Source organism: Hyperolius riggenbachi, chromosome 12 (genome assembly GCF_040937935.1).
Source record: "Hyperolius riggenbachi isolate aHypRig1 chromosome 12, aHypRig1.pri, whole genome shotgun sequence".
Lineage (NCBI taxonomy): Eukaryota > Metazoa > Chordata > Amphibia > Anura > Hyperoliidae > Hyperolius > Hyperolius riggenbachi.
Genome location: NC_090657.1, coordinates 169,315,890 through 169,342,793, shown reverse-complemented (window position 1 = coordinate 169,342,793; position 26,904 = coordinate 169,315,890). Strand labels below are relative to the sequence as shown.

At 45.9% G+C, this 26,904-nt stretch overlaps 1 protein-coding gene across 4 annotated transcripts in view; it reads right to left on the bottom strand.

The window, feature by feature from the left end:
- Positions 1 to 26,904, bottom strand: part of LOC137542500 (chloride channel CLIC-like protein 1) — a 392,696-nt gene that overhangs the window by 188,597 nt on the left and 177,195 nt on the right. For 3 of the 4 annotated variants that reach the window (XM_068264465.1, XM_068264467.1, XM_068264466.1), the window contains exon 3: positions 12,640 to 12,792. The exons of the other annotated variant lie outside the window; for it this stretch is intronic. In XM_068264465.1, coding sequence (XP_068120566.1) covers positions 12,640 to 12,792 — 153 coding nt within the window. The remainder of the gene's footprint in view (positions 1 to 12,639; positions 12,793 to 26,904) is intronic. 4 annotated transcript variants of the gene reach the window in all.

Sequence of the window (26,904 nt, the reverse complement as noted above, 5' to 3'; positions counted from 1 at the left end):
CCCGGATGGCGGATAGAGGCAGAAGCTGGTAACTTCCATACAATAGCATCTCTAATAGTTTAGGAAGGTGGAAAGGTTCCTCAAGTAAAAACACACAGGCCTAATCTCAGAGCATGAACGGATTAGAGAAGCCATGGAAGTGCTCTACGTAAATATTACGTTGGGCAGGATTTTGGATACTACGGGCCTGGTCAACCATAACACTGGCTTCTGGGCCGCATTAAGAAGTCAGAAGAGGGGCTCAGGGTTAGGGCTCTATTATGCTCAGTGGACCTTGTAACACAATATTTACATACCAATTACACTTGAAAAATATATAGACTGCTTAATGAGGCCAGAGGACTGTTATTATGTTTATGGAGCCCTGAATTCGTGAGAACAGATCTTCATTTCCAGCCTAATGAAAGATCCTTTCCCTTTGGCCTGTGAACAGACGGTAGCCACGGTCGTTAAAGCTATTTGTATAAACGCTTCCACAAAAAAAAAAAATTATGTTTCAAGAACATTGAGTACCTTCAGAAATTCCCATGGGATCTCAGTCACCAGAACTGGGACATACTAGATGACGACCTCAATGTGTCCAGACGAGATCAATGCTGATCTCGGGTAATGTATCAAGCTCTGCTCCCTCTCTACATTATCATTGCCCGACTAACGCTCATGCAGATCTCCTCTGCATGAGCTGCTATTTACTGGGGCTGCAAACCTCTACTTTGCAAAGGATAATAAGTTTGCATCTAAACAGCCTTACTTTCCCCAAATCACCACCACTCCATAGCCCCACAACTAAGAGTACATACCCAGTGGCAAGGATGTCATACAGGACACCACATAAGAGAACAGCTTAGTACAGGGGTTCCCAAACTGGGTGCATCCTAGTGGACAGTGTCGTGCACAGCGGGTTACGGGGGGGAGGGGGGTGGGGGGTTGTGCGGCGGCATAGCTAGCATAGTTTCCCCAGTATGGCTAGTAGTGCCCAGTATAGCTAGTATAGTGCCAAGTATGGCGAGTATAGTGCCCAGTATAGCTAGTATAGTGCCAAGTATGGCTAGTATAGTGCCCAGTATAGCTATTATAGTGCCCAGTATGGCTAGTATAGTGCCCAGTATGGCTAGTATAGTGCCCAGTATGGCTAGTATAGTGCCCAGTATGGCTAGTATAGTGCCCAGTATAGCTCGTATAGTTGCCCCAGTATAGCTAGTATAGTGCCCCAGTATAGTGAATATAGTGCCCCAGTATAGCTAGTATAGTGCCCCAGTATAGCTAGTATAGTGCCCCAGTATAGTGAATATAGTGCCCCAGTATAGCTAGTATAGTGCCCCAGTATAGCTAGTATAGTGCCCCAGTATAGCTAGTATAGTGCCCCAGTATAGCTAGTATAGTGCCCCAGTATAGCTAGTATAGTTGCCCCAGTATAGTGCCCCAGTATAGCTAGTATAGTGCCCCAGTATAGCTAGTATATTTGCCCCAGTATAGTGCCCCAGTATAGCTAGTATAGTGCCCCAGTATAACTAGTATAATGCCCAGTATGGCTAGTATAGTGCCCAGTATGGCTAGTATAGTGCCCAGTATAGCTAGTATAATGCCCAGTATAGCTAGTATAGTGCCCCAGTATAGTTGCCCCAGTATAGCGCCCCAGTATAGCTAGTATAATGCCCAGTATGGCTAGTATAGTGCCCAGTATGGCTAGTATAGTGCCCAGTATGGCTAGTATAGTGCCCAGTATGGCTAGTATAGCGCCCCAGTATAGCTAGTATAGTGCCCCAGTATAGTTGCCCCTGTATAGCTAGTATAGTGCCCCAGTATAGCTAGTATAGTGCCCAGTATAGCTAGGAGCGGGTGGGGGTGGGGGGGCAAGAGGACAGCCCACTCCTGGTTCGTGGGAGGTTTGCAGTTGGGCCGCGGACCACAGGTTGGGGACCCCTGCTCTAAAAGACATTCTTTATCCTTGTCATGTTCATTCAAGGGGGGTGCTGCATATTGGGGGAGGGGGATTACTTCCTCATCGACTAACTGCAGAGGTGGATGCTGTCTGTTGCAGGGTCACTGATTAGTTTGAAGGGGGTGCTGCCTGATGGGGAGTTAATGACTTTGGAGGAGGTAATGCTGCCTAACATGGGGTCACTGACTATTTGGAGGGCGGTTGTTGCCTAATAATGGTCATAATGGCATTTCGGTAGTTGATTTTGCTGAAGGGTGCCATGAAAAAAAATTCAAAGCCATCAAGGGCGCCCTCACCCAAAAAAAGTTTGAGCACCACTGGCTTAGTATGTCAAAGCTAATCCAGCCCTTCTCTCCAATAATCTGAGGGTGAAGAAGTGAGAGGAGAAGGCGGATGGGCTGCAGGCAATATCAGTAGGCAGAAGAGTACCAGTGATGAAGATCCTTGACAGACTCCGGCTTCTGTGGCAGTAAGAGGATGTCCGGTAGAAAAATTAATTTGTTTCAGGTAAGTATGAATTTTGTGATGTAAACAATGCACCCCTCATGGAAATAAAGAAATTAGGTTTACATTAAGGGATCTTAATGCATCTTACAGGTGGCTGAGCATGGACTTCATCAGGGGCTACAGATCATTTTTCTTAGCTGTGGTCCTCACGGCATCTGCAGCAGATTCCAGGAGCTGAACTGCGTCCTGGCCACTTTTTGCCTGTCCTGTGCAACAGCCTCCGCTAGCCTAGTGAAGTGTGAACTCACACCAACATGGTGACAAGGGCTGTAGAGTCGATACAAAAATCAACTCAATCTTCAAGTTTATGAAAGTACCAACTCCGACTACCCAGAATTGCTCCGACTCCTCAGCCCTTGCAGAGCTATGGAGTGGGTACAAAAATCATCCAACTCGGTTTATGTAACCACCGACTTCGACTTCAGGTACCCAAAAATTGCTCTTACTCCACAACCCTGATGGTGATAGAGTCCACTGTTTCACTGGCAACCATTCCAGAAAGATGTTGCCTGACTTCACAAAGGCCAATAATCTCTGATCTATATCCTTCAATCTCAGTTTGCTTCTGCATCACCATTGTACTAAACTTACTGCAAACCATGGCAAAAGTACATGATCTGGTATATTGCTGTAAAAGGCTTCCTAGAATTCTTATGAGTTTGTGTCATTGGTTCAGCACAACGCAGGGAGCAAAAATTCCAAGCATTCCCTACACTTCTTTAGTTATATAGCACAGCCGCATTGCCTTGCATTGACCCAGCGGATGGAGTTCTCACTCTTACTAGAAGGTGTTTGACGGTTACTGCTGTGAGCGCATGCGGAGTTCCATAGCCATTACTAGAGACAACAGAGAGATGGGAGTGTAGATGAGCTCATTATAATACTTGATAAGAAAAACAGAGGCGCCAATAGAGTAAAATATGATACCAAATTAAAACAAATTAAAATGTGGGTGGCAGTGGTGGACTTGCCTACCCCCACTAAGACAAGGACCACTTTGTATGGTTAACAATGTAAATTTAATCAATTTAGTACTCCAAATTAACAATCAATTTGCAACGCGTTTCACGGGACACAAGCCCGCTTCCTCAGGCAAAACACATAAGAAGGAGCAACCTAGTAGCAGTCCGTGCTAGCGTGGCGTCAAAGGCGCCACGCTAGCACGGACTGCTACTAGGTTGCTCCTTCTTATGTGTTTTGCCTGAGGAAGCGGGCTTGTGTCACGTGAAACGCGTTGCAAATTGATTGTTAATTTGGAGTACTAAATTGATTAAATTTACATTGTTAACCATACAAAGTGGTCCTTGTCTTAGTGGGGGTAGGCAAGTCCACCACTGCCACCCACATTTTAATTTGTTTTAATTTGGTATCATATTTTACTCTATTGGCGCCTCTGTTTTTCTTATCACGTGATATCCACCTGGTGGATGGGTGTGGACACCCTCTTTCTTCTACGCAGAGAGCGACTTTTTAAACCTGAGCGGGGACAGGTCTGATCTCCCCGTCTGCGATGCAAGTGGTTGCCTAACTTGGCAACCTACAAATTGTGAGTATAATTTCACCATTTGTTCTCACGACAAATACACCAACAATATTACACTATCGGGGGCTCTCGATTTTTCCCTCTTCTTCTTTTTCATTATAATACTTGAAATGTATAGAGATGATTGGACGAGGGCTACTTTTGCATTGGTGAAAGTGGAGAAAGACGTAAGAGCTCATTAAAGTGAACCTCCGGACTAAAAATCGACTCAGCAACACTGAAAAGGCTTAATGTTTCTTTAACGGTTTCACAGCATCAGAACTTTGTTTCTCTTATACAAGCCTCATTTTTAGCTGCACAGAAGAAAACTGCCCGGGCTTTTTTCCCCTGATGCTGTGCAATGCATGATGAAATTTCTGATGTTATTGTTCTCGTTCTGCTGTTTTGGTGCAATTTTTTTTTTTTTTACATTTTGAATTTGACATTTGAAGCCTAGCGCATGCAGCTGGGAGGGGTAATCAGGACACAGGACAGTTGGAACTGTGTCTCCTGCTCCTTGTCACCTCCTTTCAACCAAAAAGATGGCTCCCCTCATGACAAAGATGGCAGCCCCTATGAATCCCAAACATTTGCCTGCTCTTGTAAAACAGGGTGGAAAAGAGATTATATTACCTATCTATTCTAATTAACATAACTAATGTAACTTGATGACAGTATGTTTGTATAGGCTGAAGTTCCCCTTTAGAGTTGACATCCTTGGTGTAAGTGGGGTTAACGTGTTTGCCAGGAGTCCATCTTTAATATTGAGGGCTGGATCCCAGCTGTTGTGAGTGTACAAAGCACTGTGTGAGCCTCAGGCTTATGGACATCACGCCGGGCCGGGAAATGGAATCCCGCTACAGCTGGTGAGCCACAGGTCGCCTGATGTGAAGCTCGGCTCCCAAATAAAAGCACATTTCGGTCATGGCGTTTATGAATGAGAATTTTCTTTCCCTTGTAATGAATGACAGACCTTCGTTGCTTCACACTGTTACACAAGTTGGGAAGTGTGGTCGATAGGTTTTCTGGTTTAGTCCTCTGACATGAAAGGACCACAAACCATGACATGTGAAGCCATACAAGATGTCTGCTGCAGAACAAAATGGCTGCCATGGACTGGTCAACTCAATCAGAGCCTGAGCCCGAACTCCATCCATAAAACACCTTGTGCTGAGTAATAATGATCATAATCAGCTAATTACAATTACATGAACATTTTTGCAATTACACCTATACAGTACGTAATTTCAATTTGTTAATTCAATTGATTTCATGTACACATTTGTAATTTTGCATATTTCTGCGCAATTTTGTGCTGACTTTAACAGTGAACAACAAAGCCCCCATACATGCTATTGCCACCAAAATTGCTACATAAGTTAAAGGGAGCCAGAGACGTTGGGGGAAAGGTTTTATACATACCTGGGGCTTCCTCCAGCCCCATAAGCCTGGATCGCTCCCATGCCGCCGTCCTCCGCTGGCTGGATCCGCCGGTACCGGGTCCCCTCATTGCCGCAAGTCGGCCAGTTGTCCACATCACAGGGGCTCCCTCCATATACCTATGCGTGCGGCTGCATACTGCGCAGCCACATGCCTAAGGGTATGGAGGGAGCCCCTGTGATGCGGACAATTGGCCGCGTCCGCCGGAAGTGATCGGTACCGGCGATACAGGAAGCGGAGGATTGCGGCGTGGGAGTGATCCGTGCTTATGGGGCTGGAGGAAGCCCCAGGTATGTATAAAACCTTTTGCTATTTTTTCCCTATCCTTCCTCTCTCGTTCCCTGTAAGAAGACTAGAGGGTACAAAAAAAAAAAAAAAAAAAAGAGCATGTTTGAGAAAATCGATTTTAAAAATGCAAAGAAAAATGTTTTCTAAATAAAATACCAAAATTCCAGAGAGGTCTACTAGCCTTTATGCAGCTCCCAGCGGCTTTCTGATGTGACCAGAGGCTACCAAGAGCCTGCTAGGAGCTACAGGACGTTGCTGAAGAATTGGTGAGTATTGCTGTTGGGGGGTATTGGAGGTTTATGCTTTTTTTGGCCAGTTGCTCAAGCAACCGGCAAGCAGCATCAGGCTAATTAGTACTGATTATGGCCTTCCTGTTGTAAATCCATACTGAGATTGGTGGATGCAGCTGGCTCTGGGGAGCGATCGGCTCTCGTGAATTAGCTTGCTGCCACACTGTAGCAGATGGTGACAGGTCTGTTAAGATCTCTAATCCCTGTAATCTCCTAAGAAAATTAAAGGCTTTGTGAAAGTGACAGAACAGGCAGGGATCATCACTCCACACCGTACCAGAATCCTGGAGAGGCGATTATTATAAAGACTTTCAGACTGCAGCATTACCTGTACTGTGCAAAATATGTTATAGGCCAAATACATGAGAAAAATCAAGACTTGCGACTTGCCACACAAGTGGCAAACATTACGACCGGACAGGACAAAGAATGATGGGCCAAGGCCACAAATATTCCCACAGACCTACAGGGAACCTGGAGTGAGAGGGAGGCTGACATTTATTTCCTTTACACATTGCCTAGCTGGGGGTCCGTTAAAAATGGCGCCAGTTATCGTAGTTAAAAAAACGGCGCCCCATAGAGAACCACTATCGCTAGTTATTTTTCGTTTTTGACAGCTAAAAAACGGCGCCGGCTTTAAAAACGATATTTATCGTTTATATTTGTATTGCTCCCAAACGATAATTTTCGTTTTAACCCCTGCTTTGCTGCCGTTTTGAAAATATCTGCCCGCCGGCTTTAATGTTTAATAGCAAAGCCCCCTTAAAAGCTAAAAACACCAAATTTGCAGGGAATGTTAAGAAGAAAATTGTGAACAAGAGGATAAAAATTTTTTTTCAAAAAGACCTTACAGTTTTTGAGAAAATCGATTTTGAATATTCTTCTTCTGACCGTGGGAAAATTAAACGCCCGCCGACTTTAGCGGTTAATAGCAAAGCCCCTTTAAATGCCAGAAACCCCAAAATGTGTAGGGAATGTTAAGAAAAATAGTGGGAACACGAAGAAAAAAAAATTGTTCAAAAAGACCTTATAGTTTTTGAGAAAATCGATTTCAAAATCTTCAAAGGAAATGTAACTATTTAAATCGCGTACTGACATTCCCGTGGAAACTTTTTCCGCCGACTTTAGCAGTTAATAGCAAAGTCCCCTTAAGTCCTAGCAACACCAAATTTGCAGGATATGTTAAAAAGATACTGGGAAACAATATTTAAAAAAAAAAATTGAAAAATTTTATTTATTTTTTTTTTAAATTAAAATTTTTGGGTTATGTTCAGAGTGTGGGAAAAGTTTTGAAAAAAATGACGTGGGGTCCCCCCTCCCGAGCCTCTGTAACCCCTTGTCTCCCATGCAGGCTGGGATAGCCAGAATGCGGAGCCCCGGCCGACTGGGGCTTCGCACCCTGAGCTATACCAGCCCGCATGGTCCATGGTATGGGGGGGCTTCGGGGGGGAGGGGCGGCCAAGCCTTCCCCTCCCCCCCGGAGCCCTTGTCCAATCCATGGACAAGGGGCTCTTCCCCACCTCCGGTGCCCCAGGAGGAGGTGGGGGCGACGACTCCCTGGGGGGGGGTTCATGGTGGCATCTGGGAGTCCCCTTTAAGAAGGGGAACCCAGATGCCTGCCCCCCTCCCAGGAGAAATGAGTATAGGGCTACTTTGTACCCCTTACCCATTTCCACAAAGGGTTAAATGAAATAAAAACACAACAACGAGAAAAGTCCTTTAATGTTCTAAATTAACCAGAAATACTTACCTGTACCTTTAAGAAAAAAATCCCACGTCAATTAGGTCCCACGACAGTATCCTCCATCTTGCGACCTTCAGTTACATGTTGATTGAAGATCTCCGCCGCCCCGACGCCACACACGCCGCCCCCGCCGCACTCACTGCTCTTAGCTATACTTAGTATAGCTAAGAGCAAAAAGCATCTTTAAATTTTAGCTCCAATGGTCCCCATTGGTTCCTTAACAGACCAATGGGGATCAGGAGGATCCCCATTGGTCGATAAGGAACCAATGGGGAGCCTTGGAGCCAAAATTTAAAGATGCTTTTTGTTCTCAGCTATACTTAGTATAGCTGAGAGTTGCGTCTATGCATCTATATAGACGCATTAGCGCTAGCTGCCGCTGCCCTCCCTGCCTCTCCCCACCTGTCACCCTCACCCATGCTGGCACCCATGGGTGCATTGGGTGTCAGCATGGGTGAGGGTGACAGGTGGGGGGAGGCAGGGAGGGCAGCGGCAGCTAGCGCTAATGCGTCTGTATAGACGCATAGATGCAACTCTCAGCTATACTTAGTATAGCTAAGAGCAGTGCGGCGGAGGCGGCGTGTGTGGCGTCGGGGCGGCGGAGATCTTCAATCAACATGTAACTGAAGGTCGCAAGATGGAGGATACTGTCGTGGGACCTGATTGGCGTGGGATTTTTTTCTTAAAGGTACAGGTAAGTATTTCTGGTTAATTTAGAACATTAACCCTCTGGGCGATACAATTATATCGCCCAGGAGGTGGCGCAGCACTATTTTTTTAAATGTTTTATTTTTTAAATCATGTAGCGAGCCCAGGGGACTCCCAGATGCCACCATGAACCCCCCCCCCCAGGGAGTCGTCGCCCCCACCTCCTCCTGGGGCACCGGAGGTGGGGAAGAGCCCCTTGTCCATGGATTGGACAAGGGCTCCGGGGGGGGTGGAGGGAAAGGCTTGGCCGCCCCTCCCCCCCGAAGCCCCCCCATACCATGGACCATGCGGGCTGGTATAGCTCAGGGTGCGAAGCCCCAGTCGGCCGGGGCTCCGCATTCTGGCTATCCCAGCCTGCATGGGAGACAAGGGGTTACAGAGGCTCGGGAGGGGGGACCCCACGTCATTTTTTTCAAAACTTTTCCCACACTCTAAACATAACCCAAAAATTTTAATTAAAAAAATAAATAAATAAAATGTTTCAATTTTTTTTTTTAAATATTGTTTCCCAGTATCTTTTTAACATATCCTGCAAATTTGGTGTTGCTAGGACTTAAGGGGACTTTGCTATTAACTGCTAAAGTCGGCGGAAAAAGTTTCCACGGGAATGTCAGTACGCGATTTAAATAGTTACATTTCCTTTGAAGATTTTGAAATCGATTTTCTCAAAAACTATAAGGTCTTTTTGAACAATTTTTTTTTCTTCGTGTTCCCACTATTTTTCTTAACATTCCCTACACATTTTGGGGTTTCTGGCATTTAAAGGGGCTTTGCTATTAACCGCTAAAGTCAACGGGCGTTTAATTTTCCCACGGTCAGAAGAAGAATATTCAAAATCGATTTTCTCAAAAACTATAAGGTCTTTTTGAAAAAACTTTTTTTCCTCTTGTTCACAATTTTCTTCTTAACATTCCCTGCAAATTTGGCGTTTTTAGCTTTTAAGGGGGCTTTGCTATTAAACATTAAAGCCGGCGGGCAGATATTTTCAAAACGGCAGCAAAGCAGGGGTTAAAATGATAAATATCGTTCAGGCAGGACCAAAAAAAAAAAAAAAAAAAAAACAGTTTTAAAACGATAAATTTCGTTTTGCACTATTTTAACCTTTAAAACGATAAATATCGTTTTAAACATATATCGGGCAGAAGGGGGCGCCATTTTTTTGCCGGCGCCATTTTTCACTAGACGCGCCTAGCTGTGCTGCTGATCTGCTGCCTCTAAAGGTGGCCTTATATCTATAGACTTTGCGGCCCAGTCGACCATCCAGTTAAAATAATTTATCAAATCTGTACCACAACAAACATGCCTGACCGACAACATGACCTACTTCAGGCCAAAATCAGTTCGATGTATTGATCAATCATGCTGGAACATCTCAAGCAGACATGGTCCATCGGGTGTGCAGCGGTAACGGCGTGCAATATCCTGATGAGCAACAAACGCCTCTGCCACCCGTCCGCTGTCCCCCCAGATGTAAATGTGCCCCCTTGGTGCCAGTCAGGGATGAGCCTATGGTGTATGGGCAGCCAACAGATCTCTCCCTGATCAGATTCGATCTATGTCTAAAAGTATTAATATTAAAGTGGATCTGAACTCTTGCACAAGACAGAAGGAAACAGAGAAACATACGCTGTATGTATTTACAGAGTTTAGCCTAATTCCCCCTCATCTGTGGCTAATCACAAATTGTAATTTAATCCCTTAGTGGTGTCAGCTGCCTACCATGGAAGAGTATAAGGATCCCTCCTGTCAGTTGCAGTGGAGCTGCAACCGAGCAGGTAAGATTTCTCTGCCTGCAGTTGGTTGCTTAGTTTTGATTGCCTTCGCAACGAGTCGCATTGCCATCTGCCATCACTCTGCAGTTCAGAGTAGCTCAGGATGTTTTCATGAATTCACCTATGGCTTGCTGCAGTTGAACTGCAGCCAGACAGTTGTGGATTTCTTACATGCATGTGGTTGTATAATCTGACATGCATATGTAATGAGAGTTCTTGCTTGCAGCCTTCAATCAGTCTAACACAGGATTGTGTTATTACCATTCAGCTGTGCGGAAATTTGCATGTCTGCTCTCATTAGCTGATGTGCATAGAAAAGTCTGCTTCCCATCTTACCCATCATAGCGTTCAGCTTTGCCAAAGTTGATTGCTGGGTTTCTTGCGTGAAGTTTGAATTGTATATTATTGCATTACCTTGTCTTACTTGCTTGGATGTTCATTGTACCCGCGGGGGTACAGTGAAGTCTTTTCCTATCCGGATAACTTGGATTCTGCCATCACCACGTTGGTGACTGGTAGTATTCCTGCTAGTTCTGTACCTGTGGACATGACTGTAGCAATGGTTGCTATTAGTTATGCTCCTACTTGTTTCTCTTGTCCGTGCCAGTGTAGATGTTTGCTATTGCAGCAATTAGATTGGAAAACAATCCTTCTGTCTGTCTGTTCCTGTTAGTTCTGTTCCTGTGGACGTAACTATAAGCTGTGGTTGCTATTAATTACGCTCCTACTTGTTTGTCTTGTATGTGTTAGTGTGGATGTTTGCTATCGCTGGGGCAGCGATTAGATTGGCAAACCATCCGTCTGTCTGTCGTCTGACCTTGTTACTCAGTGTGGTGGGAATCAGAGGCTCAGTGCTGCGGTCGCACTGAGCAACCATTGTGTTTTGTTTATTGTGGCGGTTATCGGAGGCTCAGAGCTGCGGTCACTTTGAGCAATCTTGCTTCCTTGTTCATAGCTCCTGGTGTGATCTGTGTATTTCCTCCAATAGCATTCTGCTCTAATACCTAATATTACTCAGCTGCATAGTCTTGTTTGATCCGGTGGTACTCTGGCTTTCTCGGCCTCAGCCGCTATACCTTGCATATTAAGACCTGGGGGTAACCGAAGTCAGGAGACCTATTCAGTGTCCTGTTCAAGTGGGGGCTTGTCTATAGGTGAAGACGTGGGCCAAGCTCAGAGCTACGGCACTAGACTGGGGTATTGTGGCTGAAAGAAAGCAGGAGAGCTGCCAGGCATTACATAGAGCAGCTAATTTGTATCACATGGGATGTTAACAATATGTCTGCTTCCATGAACACAGGAAGAAGACACACTGCAGATTTATTGCAGGATTTCTATCAGCTGTAACAAAATTTTAAATTTTTTTAAAGGTTATTATGCTGTTGCTTATCTTTTAGAGCAGAGAGGAAGTTCTGAGTTCAGGTCTGCTACTTTGAGACATAGACCCTGAACAAGCATGCAGATCAGGTGCTCTGACTGAAGTGTGACTGGATTAGCTGCATGCTTGTTTCTCGTTTTATTCAGACACTACTGCAGCCAAATAGATCAGCAGGGCTGCCAGGCAACTGGTATTGTGTAACAGGAAATAAGTATGGCAGCTTCCATATTCCAATCACCAGGGGTTTCTTTTAGGACAGCAGTTGCTGGATGGGGAATTTGTTAAGATATTGCGTCCGATTTCCTGATGCAGTGAGGATGAACTAGGTGATGAGTTGAGCAGTAAATAAAGTCTTCTCATATTTTATATGCCCGCCCAGATGCCATGAATCTATAAATAGGAGGACATGACGATAGTGGAGGATTTGTCAGCTCTGAGAGCTTTGTATTAAACACTGAATGACCATATCCCTTGGGTCCCAACAGCCTCAAACTCTTTAGTGGTGGGCACAGAAGTGCTCTTAAGGGTAGTGATACACTGGCCGATTTTTTCACAGATACCCGGACAATTCGATCGAATCTGCTAGAAAATCAATGCCACAAATTATTCCCGATCAACAGATTTTCAATCAAAAATCGATTGATTCAGTCTATCGTGCCAGATGCAACAAGTGACATGTGGTGTACGCAGCGAAGCTTACACTCTCCTGTCCACTGGCAGACCTTCTCCTGAGTCTTCTCTCCAACATCAGGTGCTCCTTCCTGTCTCTCTCGGTCATGTGACTAATACTAGAGGCCAAACACAAGAGGCCTCTAGTGGCCACGCAAGGTACTTGTCCTGAAACCGATGGGCTGTTCTAGGCTGGATTAGGACAGTTCACCAATACTGGGCAAGCTTGAAAGCTTTTTCTCATCATGGTTAGAAATAATCAATAACTTTTGGCCTGCACGCAAATTGTATGCTGCTCGGTAGAGAAGATCAGGAGTAAAATATGCATGCTGCACCCATCTCCCCAACCCCCCCCCCCCCCTCCCCATGCTTTACATACCATGAGCGGATTCACTTCCCAGAAAGGATCCACCATCAGCGCTTTGTAGTAGCTTTCACAGGACCCAGTGTCCCAGGAGAAGTTCCAGGACATCCAGATCTTCAGTATTTCCCAGAATGACTGGTCCGCTTGATAGCAGCTCCGAGCATATCCCTGAAGAGACCAGACAGGAACAAGGGATCATTGCAAGCAAGCAGAACCAGCAGAAGACTCCATGATGTGACTATATAATGCTGGGTACACACCATGCAATTTACCCTTCAGATCTCATTTCCAATCAGGAAAATTATCAGGCAAATTATCAGCCTACCGGTTGCCAGCAACCGATCCCAGCTCAAAATGGATCTCTTCCTTGTTCGGAAGCAGATTGGACATGCTGGAAAATGTGGATCGAAATTAAATACTGGCTTACGTTCCATGTGTAGGCCTTTTCTACCCATTTTTCGATTGTTATGCATTCAGAAATCTGTTCGGGATTTCAAAAACACATCATACGTGTGTACACTTTTCTTCTATTTTGGATAAATGTCAAATTTGAATATCAATCTAACCCCTTGCTCAAATCAGATCTGAAGTGAATATTGCATGGTGTGGGCCCACCTTTAGTTACAATGGGATGGGAAAGTTTGGGAAACCTTGTTAATCGTCATGATTTTCCTGTATAAACCATTGGTTGTTACAATATAAAATGTCAGTTAAATATATCATATAGGAGAAACACACACAGTGATATTTGAGAAGTGAAATGAAGTTTATTAGATTTACAGAAATTGCTCAATAATAGATTAAATAAAATTAGGTAGGTGCATACATTTGGGCACCACAAAAAAATAAAAGAAATCAATATTAAGTAAATCCTCCCTTTGCAGAAATTACAGCCTCTAAACCCTTCCTGTAGGTTCCAATGGATTCTGCTTGAAGGTATTTTGGACCATTCCTCTTTACAAAACATCTCTAGTTCATTCAGGTTTGATGGCTTCTGAGCACCACAGATTTTCAATTATATTCAGGTCTGGGGACTGAGATGGCCGTTCCAGAACGTTGCACTTGTTCCTCTCCTTGAATGCCTTAGTGGATTTTGAGCAGTGTTTAGGGTCATTGACTTTTTGAAAGATCCAGCCCTGGCACAGCTCCAGCTTTGTCACTCATTCCTAGGCATTGGTCTCCAGAATCTGCTGATACTGAGTGGAATCCATGCATCCCTCAACTTAGACAATATTCCCAGCCCCTGCACTGGCCACACAGCCCCACAGCATGATGGAACCACCACCATATTTTACTGTAGGTAGTGTTATAATTTAAGTAGGCCTCAGTTATTTGGACTGAGTTAGTCAAAAAGGCTTGATGAGCAGACCTGCCCTTTAAGGGGATTTTCTCTGAAGAGAGAAAATCTGCAGTTCTGTCAGCAGAACTAGAACATACCAAGAAGCTGTTCTGAACAAGGCCGCAGGTCTCCCTGACCTGGGCCTGGAACAATAAACATCAGTCATGTTTTGTAAATATTCACATTCCTGCATGTATGTCAAATGTCTCATTGATTATTAATCGAGTAGGCGGGTATGATGACACCATGAGTGGGTCCACCAATAGACTGATATAGGGGGTGGCGAAGATGATGTCATATTTAACTCTTTCCTAGCCGGTATTAAATCTGGAGCGAGCGATGGAGAACTCACTTCTGCTTCTTCCTTCTGCACTAGCTCGCAAGGCCGACTGGGACCTCTAAGCATGTTATTCCTTTATGTAAGCTGATATAATGTATGCTATGTACATAGGTAGTTTAGTGTAACGTAGGTAGGAAGAAGGTACCTGATAGACTTCGGTAGGGAGTCTAATCACGAGCAACATGAAGATTTGCATAGCTAGGATATGATGACTGTATCTATCTGTCTTTCTGTGATTTGAATAAATAACGGAAACATTGGAGAAGCCTGAGAAAGTCTATTTCCTGTTTGCTGTGTGGAGAGTCAAGTGATCTCACCGTCTGTGAGACGATGGTGTCGAAGAAAGGTGATAAGAACAGTTTATAACAGTGGTGCCGTGAACCCAGCTGCGCTGTCTAGCAGAAAAGGCAGGCAAGGACCGGGCCAGATGTCAGTCAGTTATCTAGTTTTCAAGATATTCCACAGCGACATAAGCGGAGTTGACGCGGACTGGAAAACTTATCAAGAGGATAAGTAGTGTGTGGGAGGCCGCTAGAGAAAGGCCAACACACGGGCTGCAATCCGGGTGATGATCAGCGGCGAGTCATGGACCGGTTTTATTTGGATTGTGTTGTACACGCAATCTAGCCGAACAAAGGATTCCTTGGTGAGGTATCCCAGGCAAAGGTTTTGAGCAAGTTACCTTCGGGACCGAGAATCCGCTGAGAGAACGCTCAGTAAACGCTCACCGAGGTCCATCGACTCGTGGGAAAAAACTTGCCGTCAGCTGATCGGATTGGAAGTCGGTACAAGTCTGTAGAGCCAGGCAAGTATAGTGTTTCATTTGTTTAATTCTAATGAAAGTGTTGGTATTACATGTTGACAGTTTGTTCCAGCAGTGTTTTCTCTCTAAATTTTCCAATGTATGTTCGTACTGGTTTTCCTGTGTAGGTTTTTTTTTCTCTCTCTCGGGTTGTGCTAGTGGCTGCTGCGTGCGGTTTCAGGTTTTTTTTTCTCTCCTTTCTCTTTCTCCCGTGTGTCTGGGAGGTTTGCCAGATATGGGAGTCCCCCGCAGGAGAGATAAGGGGGGGCTAAGGCTTTCGAGTAGTAGAGGGGGGGGAGAGGAGAAGGAGAGAGAGGGAAGAGAGAGGAGACTGGCAGTGAGGAAAGTGAGAGAGAGACAGCTGTGCGGTTTTAGAAGGGTTTAAAGCACTGTGTTAGCTGTCGGAAGTATGTTTTTTTTCTCTTCTCGGGGAGCTATACAGATGCACGCAGCCCACGGACCTGGGTCGCTTTGAAGGTATGCAACAGTTAGAGTGACAGCTGAGATAGTGGGTGGTGCTACTGTATGGGGCTCGGACGTAGTTTTTTCTTTTTTTTTTTGTCAGCAGGGGTGTTCGGGAGATGTTCTGCTGGGTAGAGTCTGTGGTTCAGAGATAGGAGACTCCACGGTGGAATTTCTGGTATTTCTCTTTTGGGATGTTTTTCCATCCGAGAGTGTGTAGAGCGGTATGCTAAGCTTGGGGAAGAGCTTTTTCTGCTGAAATGTTTAGTGTGCATATACATTGTATGTATGTTCTAACTGTTTTTTTCTCCTAATGTGTATAGGATTAAGCGGTTGCTACGGGAGATTGATAGCAGCCATTTTGGCTGGCATGCCATGACTCAACATGGCGTCGGGTTTCTGAGAAAGCCACTCCCATCTGCATGATGTATCAGCAGGGGAGGGGGCGGGAAGCGCCCACTGATAGGCACGCCCCGATGGCAGGGGGGAGGATGTGCTGGGGGGGATCCCAGGTCCCACGTCACAGCTGGGCGCAAGGCGCCGTGCACGGAAGCAGCTGGTGGGAGGGGGGTCCAGAGTGGGGACAGTAGAGAGATTCTACTGGGTTTCTTGGCTTCCAGATGATTTCCTCAAAAGAAGTCTGGACACAGGGAGTGTCCGCATACGTGAGCCAAGCAAGTTGCAGGCTCACAGATAGGAAGTGTTTCCCAGCTAGGAAAACACGTATAAGTCAGATAGTCCCCAGGGAGTGATTTGCGAGTGCTGCGCAGATCAGGGAAGTATCTGTACTGGGTTGCTTATGGGATTATTCCTGTAAGTGAGGCACCTTGATGGGCGGGGCAGCATGAGTTCCCAATAGATAAGGGGGGACAGCGCATCAGGGGGGGTGCCGGAGGTGGAAAAAAGGGAGTTGACCAATACGGGTTTCCGTCGCCGCTGATGCAGAGCGGTAACTTTTTTCCGGTTTTTGTCGTGGACAGGGCCAGAGGTTGACAGAGGTCTATGCTGGGCTGTTTTTTTGTGCGGTTTTTTTTTTCCGTCCACTGATTGGTCAAATATGTTTTTTCCAGCTCCTATCAATTGTAGCACAAAGAACAAGGACTGACAGCAGTTCATGGGGCAATTATACAGATGATAGAATTGCCGTTTACAGAGTGACAGTGTGTCAGTACGGTGTTTTCCATGTGACTACCTACCAAGTGGGCATTCAGAGATCTGCATACAGGCATGTGACGCTGGTATGCTTAGCCCTGCACCCTGTGTAGGTTAAGTGCAAAGTGCTCCTTCCTACAGGGAGGCAGCAATTTTTTTTTGGTAGTTTAGGTAGTGGCACGGCAAACATTGATCAGAGGGTACAACACACAGAACTTCTAGCAGAGCTGGTATCGCGATGACGTTCTAGATAAGTAAATGCGATAATGAGTAAGAGCATTGCAGGCTCACCTGCAAAGCAGCATCAGGTGTGGCATCCGTAATCTGTGCATGCGACGGCCGCGCATGGACAGATAAGGGGGGATGTGGAGTGAGCTGCAATGGGGTGAGAGCTTCCAAAGGTGAAGCGAGCTTCCATAGGTGAAGTCCGCGGGAGCATATTTTAAACAGGTAAGTACTGAGGATAGTACTGAGGTAGGGGGGTGAAGTTTAACTCCAGTCTACCAATAAGAGTAAACAGAGTTCATGAGAACCATAAAGCAACGAGATCAATTACGGTATATATTGATCAATTTAAAGTGTAAAGAGTACAAGCCGCAGGGCGAATCCCAAATCATTAATAAGAATTGATTTGTTTGTATTTCGATTTCAGGTGTTTGGCAATATGGAATTGAGACAGCTGCAGTGCTGGCAGCAAAGATGGAGATGTCAGTCGGATACGCGAAAGGTTCCAGATGCCAATCTAAGCTTGGAGAACAGCGAGATTCCTGAGATTGGAAAGAGACTAAAAAGCGAGATTCCTGAAATTGGAAAGAGACTAAAACACGAGATTTCGGAGATCGGAAAGAGACTAACAAACCTGTCTGAGCAAAGCATAATGCAAAGTGCTAATGTTTTTCTTTCCCAAGGTGGTGCTTTTATAATGAAGAGTACCGTGCTGATGGTGATCCTAGGTTGCCAGTTTGTCCTAGGAGAACGAAGAGAGGACATTCTCATGTATAATAAGGGGTTAATGAGAATACAAGGCCCAAACATGTTGATGTTGGGTGACAAAGGTACTGATCCTTTCACACCTCCCTCTGATGGGCACAGATGGACCATGCAGGGATGGAGGAAAAGAGCACTTGTGCCAGGAGAAATCAAACTTCATGGCACAATGTGGGTGAAAGGTCGGAAGGGTCAGGTGTGCGGGCAGTGGGAATTGAATGGCAGCGTAATTCTGCTATTTAATACCACACTCCCAGAATGGATGCACCGATCCAAAGGTTTGTTAAAAGGGACATTGCAGTACAATGGGTACATGCAAAAGGTGGAGTGTGGGATTCAGAGGTACCTTGTCTTGGTTATGCAGAGTGAGATGGTTCCAGATTGGAGAGGAACGAGCAGGAGGCGTCAATTCTCATACCAGAGAGACGCAGGGGACAACATCACACTCTGGAGCTACCAACAGAGAGTGCCTCTGAAACAGCTATACACACGTAAAGGCTGGAAAGCCGAGGGTGTGTGGTTCTCGAAACAAGAAGTAAAGATCGAGATAAAGCCACATCGCCAGGTGGCAAAGAGGGTGGGGAGAGCGGTCCCGGGGGAGGGAAAGCCAACACAGGGAACCCCATCCACACTACACGGGTCACAACAGGGGACGACATTACACAGTCCATGTGCAGCAGCTTATCCTCATGATAGTTGGGTAAGTGAAGAGGTACTCTTAATTGAAAGATTGCAGAGAGTACAGTCTTCCCGACCTCAGGTGCATAGTGTGCCTCAGGACATAAGGGGGGAAGAGGTCCAATCAGGACAGTTGGGGGCATATTTTGTCAGGGAGAGGCAAAAAGATCCTGTGCAACTGAGATTGGACAAGGGGAGGTATAGTAACTTTTCTGGAGAAGGATCTTTTGCATGGCAGCTTCGAGATGTTTGGGTGAACAAATGGAAACGGTGCAACATTCCTTTAGGCACCGCCACTTCCTTAGTTCCCACCTCAACACATGTCTTACACCAGGACCTGAGAGGTCAACCTTTTTTGGTGCTAGACGGGGAGGTGAAACAAGTAGAGTTGTCCTCATGCGGGCAATTCTTGCAGAAGTACCTGCGTTGGCCGGGGCAAGTCAAATTTAGTGGAGAAGCCTGCGGGCTCAATAACGCAGACTGCGAGGCTACCATTCAAAAGATCCACCCTGAAGCCCAACCGATAGTTCCGGTGGCTGAAGGAAAGGTTTGTTTTTTTAACATAAGGTCTAATGATACATTCAAGGTATATTCTCATAATTGTTCCGATAAGGGGGAGTTTCCAAGGGGAACATATTGTGTGAGTGGAGATCCCATATGGATCCTGTCATCCAGGTTTGATGACGTTGTTTCTCAAATTGTTAAGAGAACTCTAAAGGTCAAAGTTTCACGGGTAGTTCCCGTCCTGAAAGAGAACCCGACATGGGACAAAGGGGAACAGGGTTTGATCCAAGACGACCACATTTTGTTACAAAGGTTAAACAAACAGTACACTAAGTTAGAGGTAAGATTTCACCATGATACAGGTGATCTTAACGAGGTAGAACACAAAAATGAGCAGGTGAGTTCCAGTCTGCCCTGGTGGACAAAGGTTCCGGTGATGTTCCAGGGACACTCGGACGGGGCATCTGCAGTTCCAAAGTTCTTTCTACACCCACTGGTCGTCTGGATGGGGATGACAACTTTAGGCATCATTGTCCAGGTGAGGTTGCGGGTTAAAATTACGTAAAATAAATTAACCTGGTCCAGAGATTGGTGCCTCATAAACAATCTACTGAACCAATAGTTTAAATTAAGGGATAAACAGGGTTACGGGTATAGGTTTAGTAGTACCTAGGAGCTGATTGTATAAAGGCGCTCTTTTAGAAGGCACCTGGCACTGCTCCGTTTTGTGACAACCAAACGAGTTTCACTTTTCTGTGGTCATGCAAGTTTGTGAGTGATACGCAAGTGACGCAAATGCTGAGCATGTGGTATTGAGGGACTTAGAAGTAGGGCTTCCCCAGAGAGCCTGGTTACAGGAAGACCAAGAGGTCTTGCTCTCTCTCTTCCAGGGGTAACCACCGAGAGCAGAGAAGTTGTGTGAGCACGAACATCGAAAAGTGAAACAAACGAAAGAAACCAGGTACTGGGAGGTTCAGACGCTGGGATCTGCGGGTCAAGCCGTTTTAGGGGGGATTGTTATAATTTAAGTAGGCCTCAGTTATTTGGACTGAGTTAGTCAAAAAGGCTTGATGAGCAGACCTGCCCTTTAAGGGGATTTTCTCTGAAGAGAGAAAATCTGCAGTTCTGTCAGCAGAACTAGAACATACCAAGAAGCTGTTCTGAACAAGGCCGCAGGTCTCCCTGACCTGGGCCTGGAACAATAAACATCAGTCATGTTTTGTAAATATTCACATTCCTGCATGTATGTCAAATGTCTCATTGATTATTAATCGAGTAGGCGGGTATGATGACACCATGAGTGGGTCCACCAATAGACTGATATAGGGGGTGGCGAAGATGATGTCATATTTAACTCTTTCCTAGCCGGTATTAAATCTGGAGCGAGCGATGGAGAACTCACTTCTGCTTCTTCCTTCTGCACTAGCTCGCAAGGCCGACTTGGACCTCTAAGCATGTTATTCCTTTATGTAAGCTGATATAATGTATGCTATGTACATAGGTAGTTTAGTGTAACGTAGGTAGGAAGAAGGTACCTGATAGACTTCGGTAGGGAGTCTAATCATGAGCTTATAATGCAACATGAAGATTTGCATAGCTAGGATATGATGACTGTATCTATCTGTCCTTCTGTGACTTGAATAAATAACGGAAACATTGGAGAAGCCTGAGAAAGTCTATTTCCTGTTTGCTGTGTGGAGAGTCAAGTGATCTCACCGTCTGTGAGACGATGGTGTCGAAGCAAGGTGATAAGAACAGTTTATAACAGGTAGCAGGTGTTTTTCTTGCGATGCTGTGTTTTTCCTCTATGCATAAAGCCCCTTGTTATGCCCAAATAACTCCGTTTTAGTTTCATCAGTCCACAGCACCTTATTCCAAAATGAAGCTGGCTTATCCAAATGTGCTTTAGCATACCTCAAGCGGCTCTATTTATGCTGTGGGCGGAGAAAAGGCTTCCTCTGTATCACTCTCGCATACAGCATCTCCTTGTGTAAAGTGTGCCGAATGGTTGAACGATGCACAGTGACTCCATCTGCAGCAAGATGATGTTGTAGGTCTTTGGTGCTGGTCTGTGAATTGACTGACTGTTCTCACCATTCGTCACTTCTGTTTATCCAAGATTTTTCTTGTTCTGCCACTTTGAACCTTAACTTGAACTGAGCCTGTGGTCTTCCATTTCCTCAATATGATTCTAACTGTGGAAACAGACAGCTGAAACCTCTGAGACAGCTTTCTGTATCCTTGCCCTAAACCATGATGGTGAACAATCTTTGTCTTCAGGTCATTTGAGGTTTGTCTTGAGACCTCCATTTTGCTACTCTTCAGAGCAAATTAAAAGAGGATGGAAACTTACAACTGACCCCCTTAAATACTCTCTCATAATTGGATTCACCTGTGTATGTAGGTCAGAAGTCACTGAGCTTACCAAGCCAATTTGAGTTCCAATAATTAGTTCTAAAGGTTTTGGAATCAATAAAATGACAAAACTTCATTTCACTTCTCAAATATCACTGTGTGTGTCTCCTATATGATATATTTAAATGACATTTTTTATCGTAACAACCAATGATTTATACAGGAGAATCAAGATGATTAACAAGGTTTCCCAAACTTTCGCATCCCACTGTAGATCGGTTACAGCAGTTTTCAATCTGTTGTATGCCAGCGCCAGACAGCACTTCTTATATAGTAAATTGCCACCTCTCACCATAGTAAAAAGAGTTGCCCCTTGGACGATGCACCAGATCATGGCCTACAGACACTACAGCTGCTATCAGGACAGACATAGGGGGACAATTCACAAAGCCTTTAGGTGGCCATACATCTAGTGATAATCGGCAGATTCCACCAACAGACAAATCTCTCTCTAACCAAATCTAATAAGAGAGAGATCTGTCAGCTGTCCATACACTGCAGGCCAACGCCCCATCAATTTCATGGTGAAATCGATCCAGAAAAGGCCTTGTGACGTCGCATTGTGACACTGTCCCCCTAATGTGCAATGTGCCCTGCGTAGTATACATCACCTGTCTGTGCCCACCACTTGTGTGCCGCTAGCTCTGTGCTCCATCCATACACGCACCCACATGTACCCTGGCAGCCGCATAGGGCGTGTGTATGGACGAAGCCAGCGGTGGACATGGACAGGTAATGTATACTGCACTGGGCACCGGAGGGGGGGGCACATTGGAGATTAGGGGGGGTAGAGCCGGGTGGTTTTTGTCACTCGCCCCGATAATCGCTCAACGTTACTGCCGCACGCTATTATCAAATTGGATGGTTGACTGGCCGTCAAGTCGATAGATGTATGGGCACCTTAAGTGCTGGGATTACCCTTTCCTGATTTATTATCTATTCATTATTTGCTTATATTCTCATTCCCATATGTGCTTTTCTTAGTGGTGTATTCACCAAACTGCTTATTCTCATTTTACCAACAGTGGGACTGTTGTGTGATCAAACAACAACTGTTTTTACATTCCTGACAGAATTCATAAATTCTGGGCAAAATTCTTAAATTAACACTTGTGTGCTTTAATTAATAGCACAAAATCGATTCAGGGCCTATTTCCACTACACACGGATTCTGGATGCAGAAAACTGACTCCAATGAATGCCTATGGGAAATCTGCATCAGAAAATTCATGTTTAGTGGAAATAGGCCCATAGACATCAATCGGAGTCAGTTTTTCTGCATCCAGAATCTGCGTGTAGTGGAAACAGGCACTTAGAGAAGCCATACTTGATGATGATAAAGTCTAAGCTTCTTCTAAAATATCTCCACCATCTATGTGCCGTCATTTAATTGTGCAGAAGAGCAAGGTTAGGAGGAGGAGAGAAACAGAGAGCCGGGACATATAGTGACATATAATAGATTGAAGTAAATCATTTAGGATACCCATTTATATGGCAATTTTCTTGGTTTCAGTATCAGAAACACTTGTATCTATATATTGGTATGTAGCCCTGCCCTCCAAGTGATGTCACATCCACACTTTATTAAGAATGCGGAATTCTCCTCCCATAGCAGTGTAGGAGACCGTTTTTTTCTGCTGGCCTCGGGAACTCTCACAAAACAATCACTCTCCAGAGATCACCTGACAGGATTAAAAATTTCACCAGGATGGAGCTGGGATGGGTAGACTATTAGCACTAGAAGAGCTATGTGTATGTGCTGGTGGACGGAGCGGGGAGAGATAAGGTGACTATTAGCACTAGGAGAGCTGTGTGTATGAGCTAGTGGACGGAGCTGGGATGGGGAGACTATTAGCACTAGGAGAGCGGTGTATGAGCTGGTGGAGGGAGCGGGGAGAGATGGGGAGACTATTAGCACTAGGAGAGCTGTGTGTATGAGCTGGTGGAGGGAGCTGGCTTGGATGGGGAGACTATTAGCACTAGGAGAGCTGTGAGTATGAGCTGGAGGACGGAGCCGGGAGTGATGAGGAGACTATTAGCACTAGGAGAGCTGTGAGTATGAGCTGGAGGACGGAGTCGGGAGTGATGAGGAGACTATTAGCACTAGGAGAGCTGTGTGTATGAGCTGGGGGAGGGAGCGGGTAGAGATGGGGAGACTATTAGCACTAGAAGAGCTGTGTGTGTGAGCTAGTGGAGGGAGCGGGGAGAGATGGGGAGACTATTAGCACTGGGAAAGCTGTGTGCATGTGCTGGTGGAGGGAGCGGGGAGAGATGGGGAGACTATTAGCACTAGGAGAATTGTGTGTAGGAGCTGGTGGATGGAGCTGGGATGGGAAGACTATTAGCACTAGGAGAGCTGTGTGTGTGAGCTGGTGGGGGGAGCGGGGAGATATGGGGAGACTATAAGCACTAGGAGTACTGTGTGTATGAGCTGGTGGATGAAGGGGGGAGAGATAGGGAGAGTATTAGCACTAGGAGAGCTGTGTGTATGAGCTGGTGGACGGAGCTGGAATGGGGAGACTATGAGCACTAGGAGAGCTGTGTGTATGAGCTGGTGGAGGGAGCGGGGAGAGATGGGGAGACTATTAGCAGTAGGAGAGCTGTGTGTATGAGCTGGTCAACGGAGCGGGGAGAGATGGGGAGACTATTAGCATTAGGAAAGCTGTGTGTATGAGCTGGTGGACCGAGCGGGAAGAGATGGGGAGACTATTAGCACTGGGAGAGCTGTATGTATGAGCTAGTGGATGGAGCTGGGATGGGGAGACTATTAGCACTGGGAGAGCTGTGTATGAGCTGGTGGAGGGAGCGGGGAGAGATGTGGAGATTATTAGCACTAGGAGAGCTGTGAGTGTGAGCTGGTGGACGGAGCGGGGAGAGATGGGGAGACCATTAGCACACCTAATACTATACTGCGTGCACCTACCTATCTAATCTATAAGGAGGGGTACCTACCTATCTGACCTATACTGCGGGCACCTACCTACCTAACCTATACTGGGGGCATCTACCTATCTAACCTATATGGAGGGGTATGTACCTATCGGATCTATACTGCGTGACCTACCTATCTAATCTACACCTATTTAACCAATACTGCGTGCACCTACCTATCTAGCCTATAGTGCGGGCACCTACCTAACCTATACTGGGGGCACCTACCTATCTAGCCTATACTGCTGGCACCTACCTATCTAACCTATACTGGGGTCAACTATATGGGCTACCTATACTGGGGGGGGGGGGTGGACCTATTGCTGGCTACCTATACTGTGGGCACCTATACCTGTCTCCACGTTGGGGGCGCATTTTACGCCCTTGCCCTGGGTGCAATTTAACCTAGAAGCTGCTAGTATTTGGCTCAACCCACATCATGTTTTGGACACGCCCAGTATTAGCCACGGCGCGCTTTGTTTTGAGGTGTGCCTATCCATTTTTCACCGCCACTTCTTTCATGTATGGGGGCCTCAATTTATGGACTGCTTGGGGCAACCAAAATCTTAGCTGCACCCCTGTTCACAAAGGTTACTTATTTTTCACCTCAACTGTACTGAGTACTAATGCATGAGAATGCATTAGATAATCAAATAAGGAGAGATAATTAATGAGATAAATAGGTAAGGAGAGCTAAACCATGAGTTATGTCAAATAAAGAGAACTAAACCATGAGTTATGTCAAATAAAGAAAACTAAACCATGAGTTATGCCAAATAAAGAGAACTAAACCATGAGTTATGTTAAGTAAGGAGAGCTAAACCATGATTTATGTTAATTAAGGAGAGCTAAACCATAAGTTATGTCAAATAAGGAGATCTAAACCATGAGTTAAGTTAGATAAGGAGAGGTAACTCATAAGTAAAGTCATTTAAAGAGACTCTGTAACATTAAAAAACGCCCCTTGGGGGTACTCACCTCGGGTGGGGGAAGCCTCGGGATCCTAATGAGGCTTCCCACGCCATCCTTTGTCCCACGGGGGTCTCACTGCAGCCCTCCGAACAGCCGGCGACAGACCCGACTGTGACTTCAATATTTACCTTTGCAGGCTCCAGCGGGGGCGCTGTGGCTGCTGTCGGCTCCGAAGTAGACGGAAATACCCGATCTCAGTCGGGTCCACTCTACTGCGCAGGCGCCGGAGACTTGCGCCTGCGCAGTAGAGCGGACCCGACGGCGATCGGGTATTTCCGCCTACTTCGGAGCCGACAGCCGTCAGAGCGCCTGCGCTGGAGCCGGGAAGGTAAATAATGACGTCACCGCTGTACGGAGGGCTGCAGCGAGACCCCCGAGGGACGGAGGACGGCGTGGGAAGCCTCATTAGGATCCTGAGGCTTCCTCCACCCGGGGTGAGTACCCCCCAGGGGACGTTTTCACGTTACAGTTCCTCTTTAAGGAAAGATAAATTGTGAGTTAATAAATAAGGTGAGATAATGTAACAGAAAAGCTTTGTGAATCAGGCCCATGGTGCTGTGTGGCAGAAGAGCCTACTGCAGTGCATCAAACTGCACAACTGCATGAAGATTTGTCCCTGCGGCAGATCGCGCCGACATGGAAATCTGCATGTCCCCGCCCCTGAACGCCGATGTTAGACGTCAGTTGGGTCTGTCCCCAGGCACATGCACACTTCAAAACATGAAGTGCGTCACGTGACTTCGCAGCTATGCACATGCATCCCACTCCGCTACAATCTACTGTATAGATAGTTGCGGTGTCATTGGCGGCAATGCAATCATGCTCCAAGCGGTACCACTTAGCAATGCACTGCAGCCTCTGTGCCGATTGAAGCACTTCTGTCGCATCGTGTCCCCCCAAGGGTACTGTGGCCTGTCTCATTGACATTCATGACCACTGGGACGGGGGAAGAGCACAGCGACCCAAAGCTCTAGTGTGCAAGTAGCTTAAAGAAAACCCGAGCTGAGGGATGCTAGAGACTTCATACTCACCCAGAGATTCCACGGCTGAACGGCAGACTGCGGGAGGACAGCGAGGGACTTGCACGTGCTTATGGAGCTGGAGGAAGCTCCGGGTGAGTATAAAGTCTTTTGTGTTCCTCAGCTCTGGTACACTTTAAAGAGGGGATGAAAATATATATTACCAAGGAGTGAGCAGCACAAACCAAATTTTTTTATGCAATTCTATGCAAAGCATGCACGCAGCGCTGGAGGTCCCCAGACTCCATAAGAAATATATAAGTACAGAGGGGCTGCAGCACACAACAGGAAAACAGTGACAGGGGCTCTTGGTTACGCTTTAACGCGCTTAAGCTCACCAACTGCGCCAAAGTGTCCCCAATCTGGTGAGTCCTACCATTATCCATAATTTTCCCCTGTGAGCCTGCATGACCACGCCCACCTCTAGCACAGTTAAGTATATAAATGAGTGCTTTGCACATGTTAAGAGAGTTCGTTTGGTAGCTAGGTGAAGGGTGAGGTGTTTTTAATTTCCTTTTTCCCATCTAGTTGACATTTTAGGGTTTTTGGTTTAGTTCCCACTAGACTGCTTATAAAAACTGGCATTTTGCATGGTAGAGTAGGACTCACCAGATTGGGGACACTTTGGCGCAGTTGGTGAGCTTAAGCGCGTTAAAGCGTAACCAAGAGCCCCTGTCAC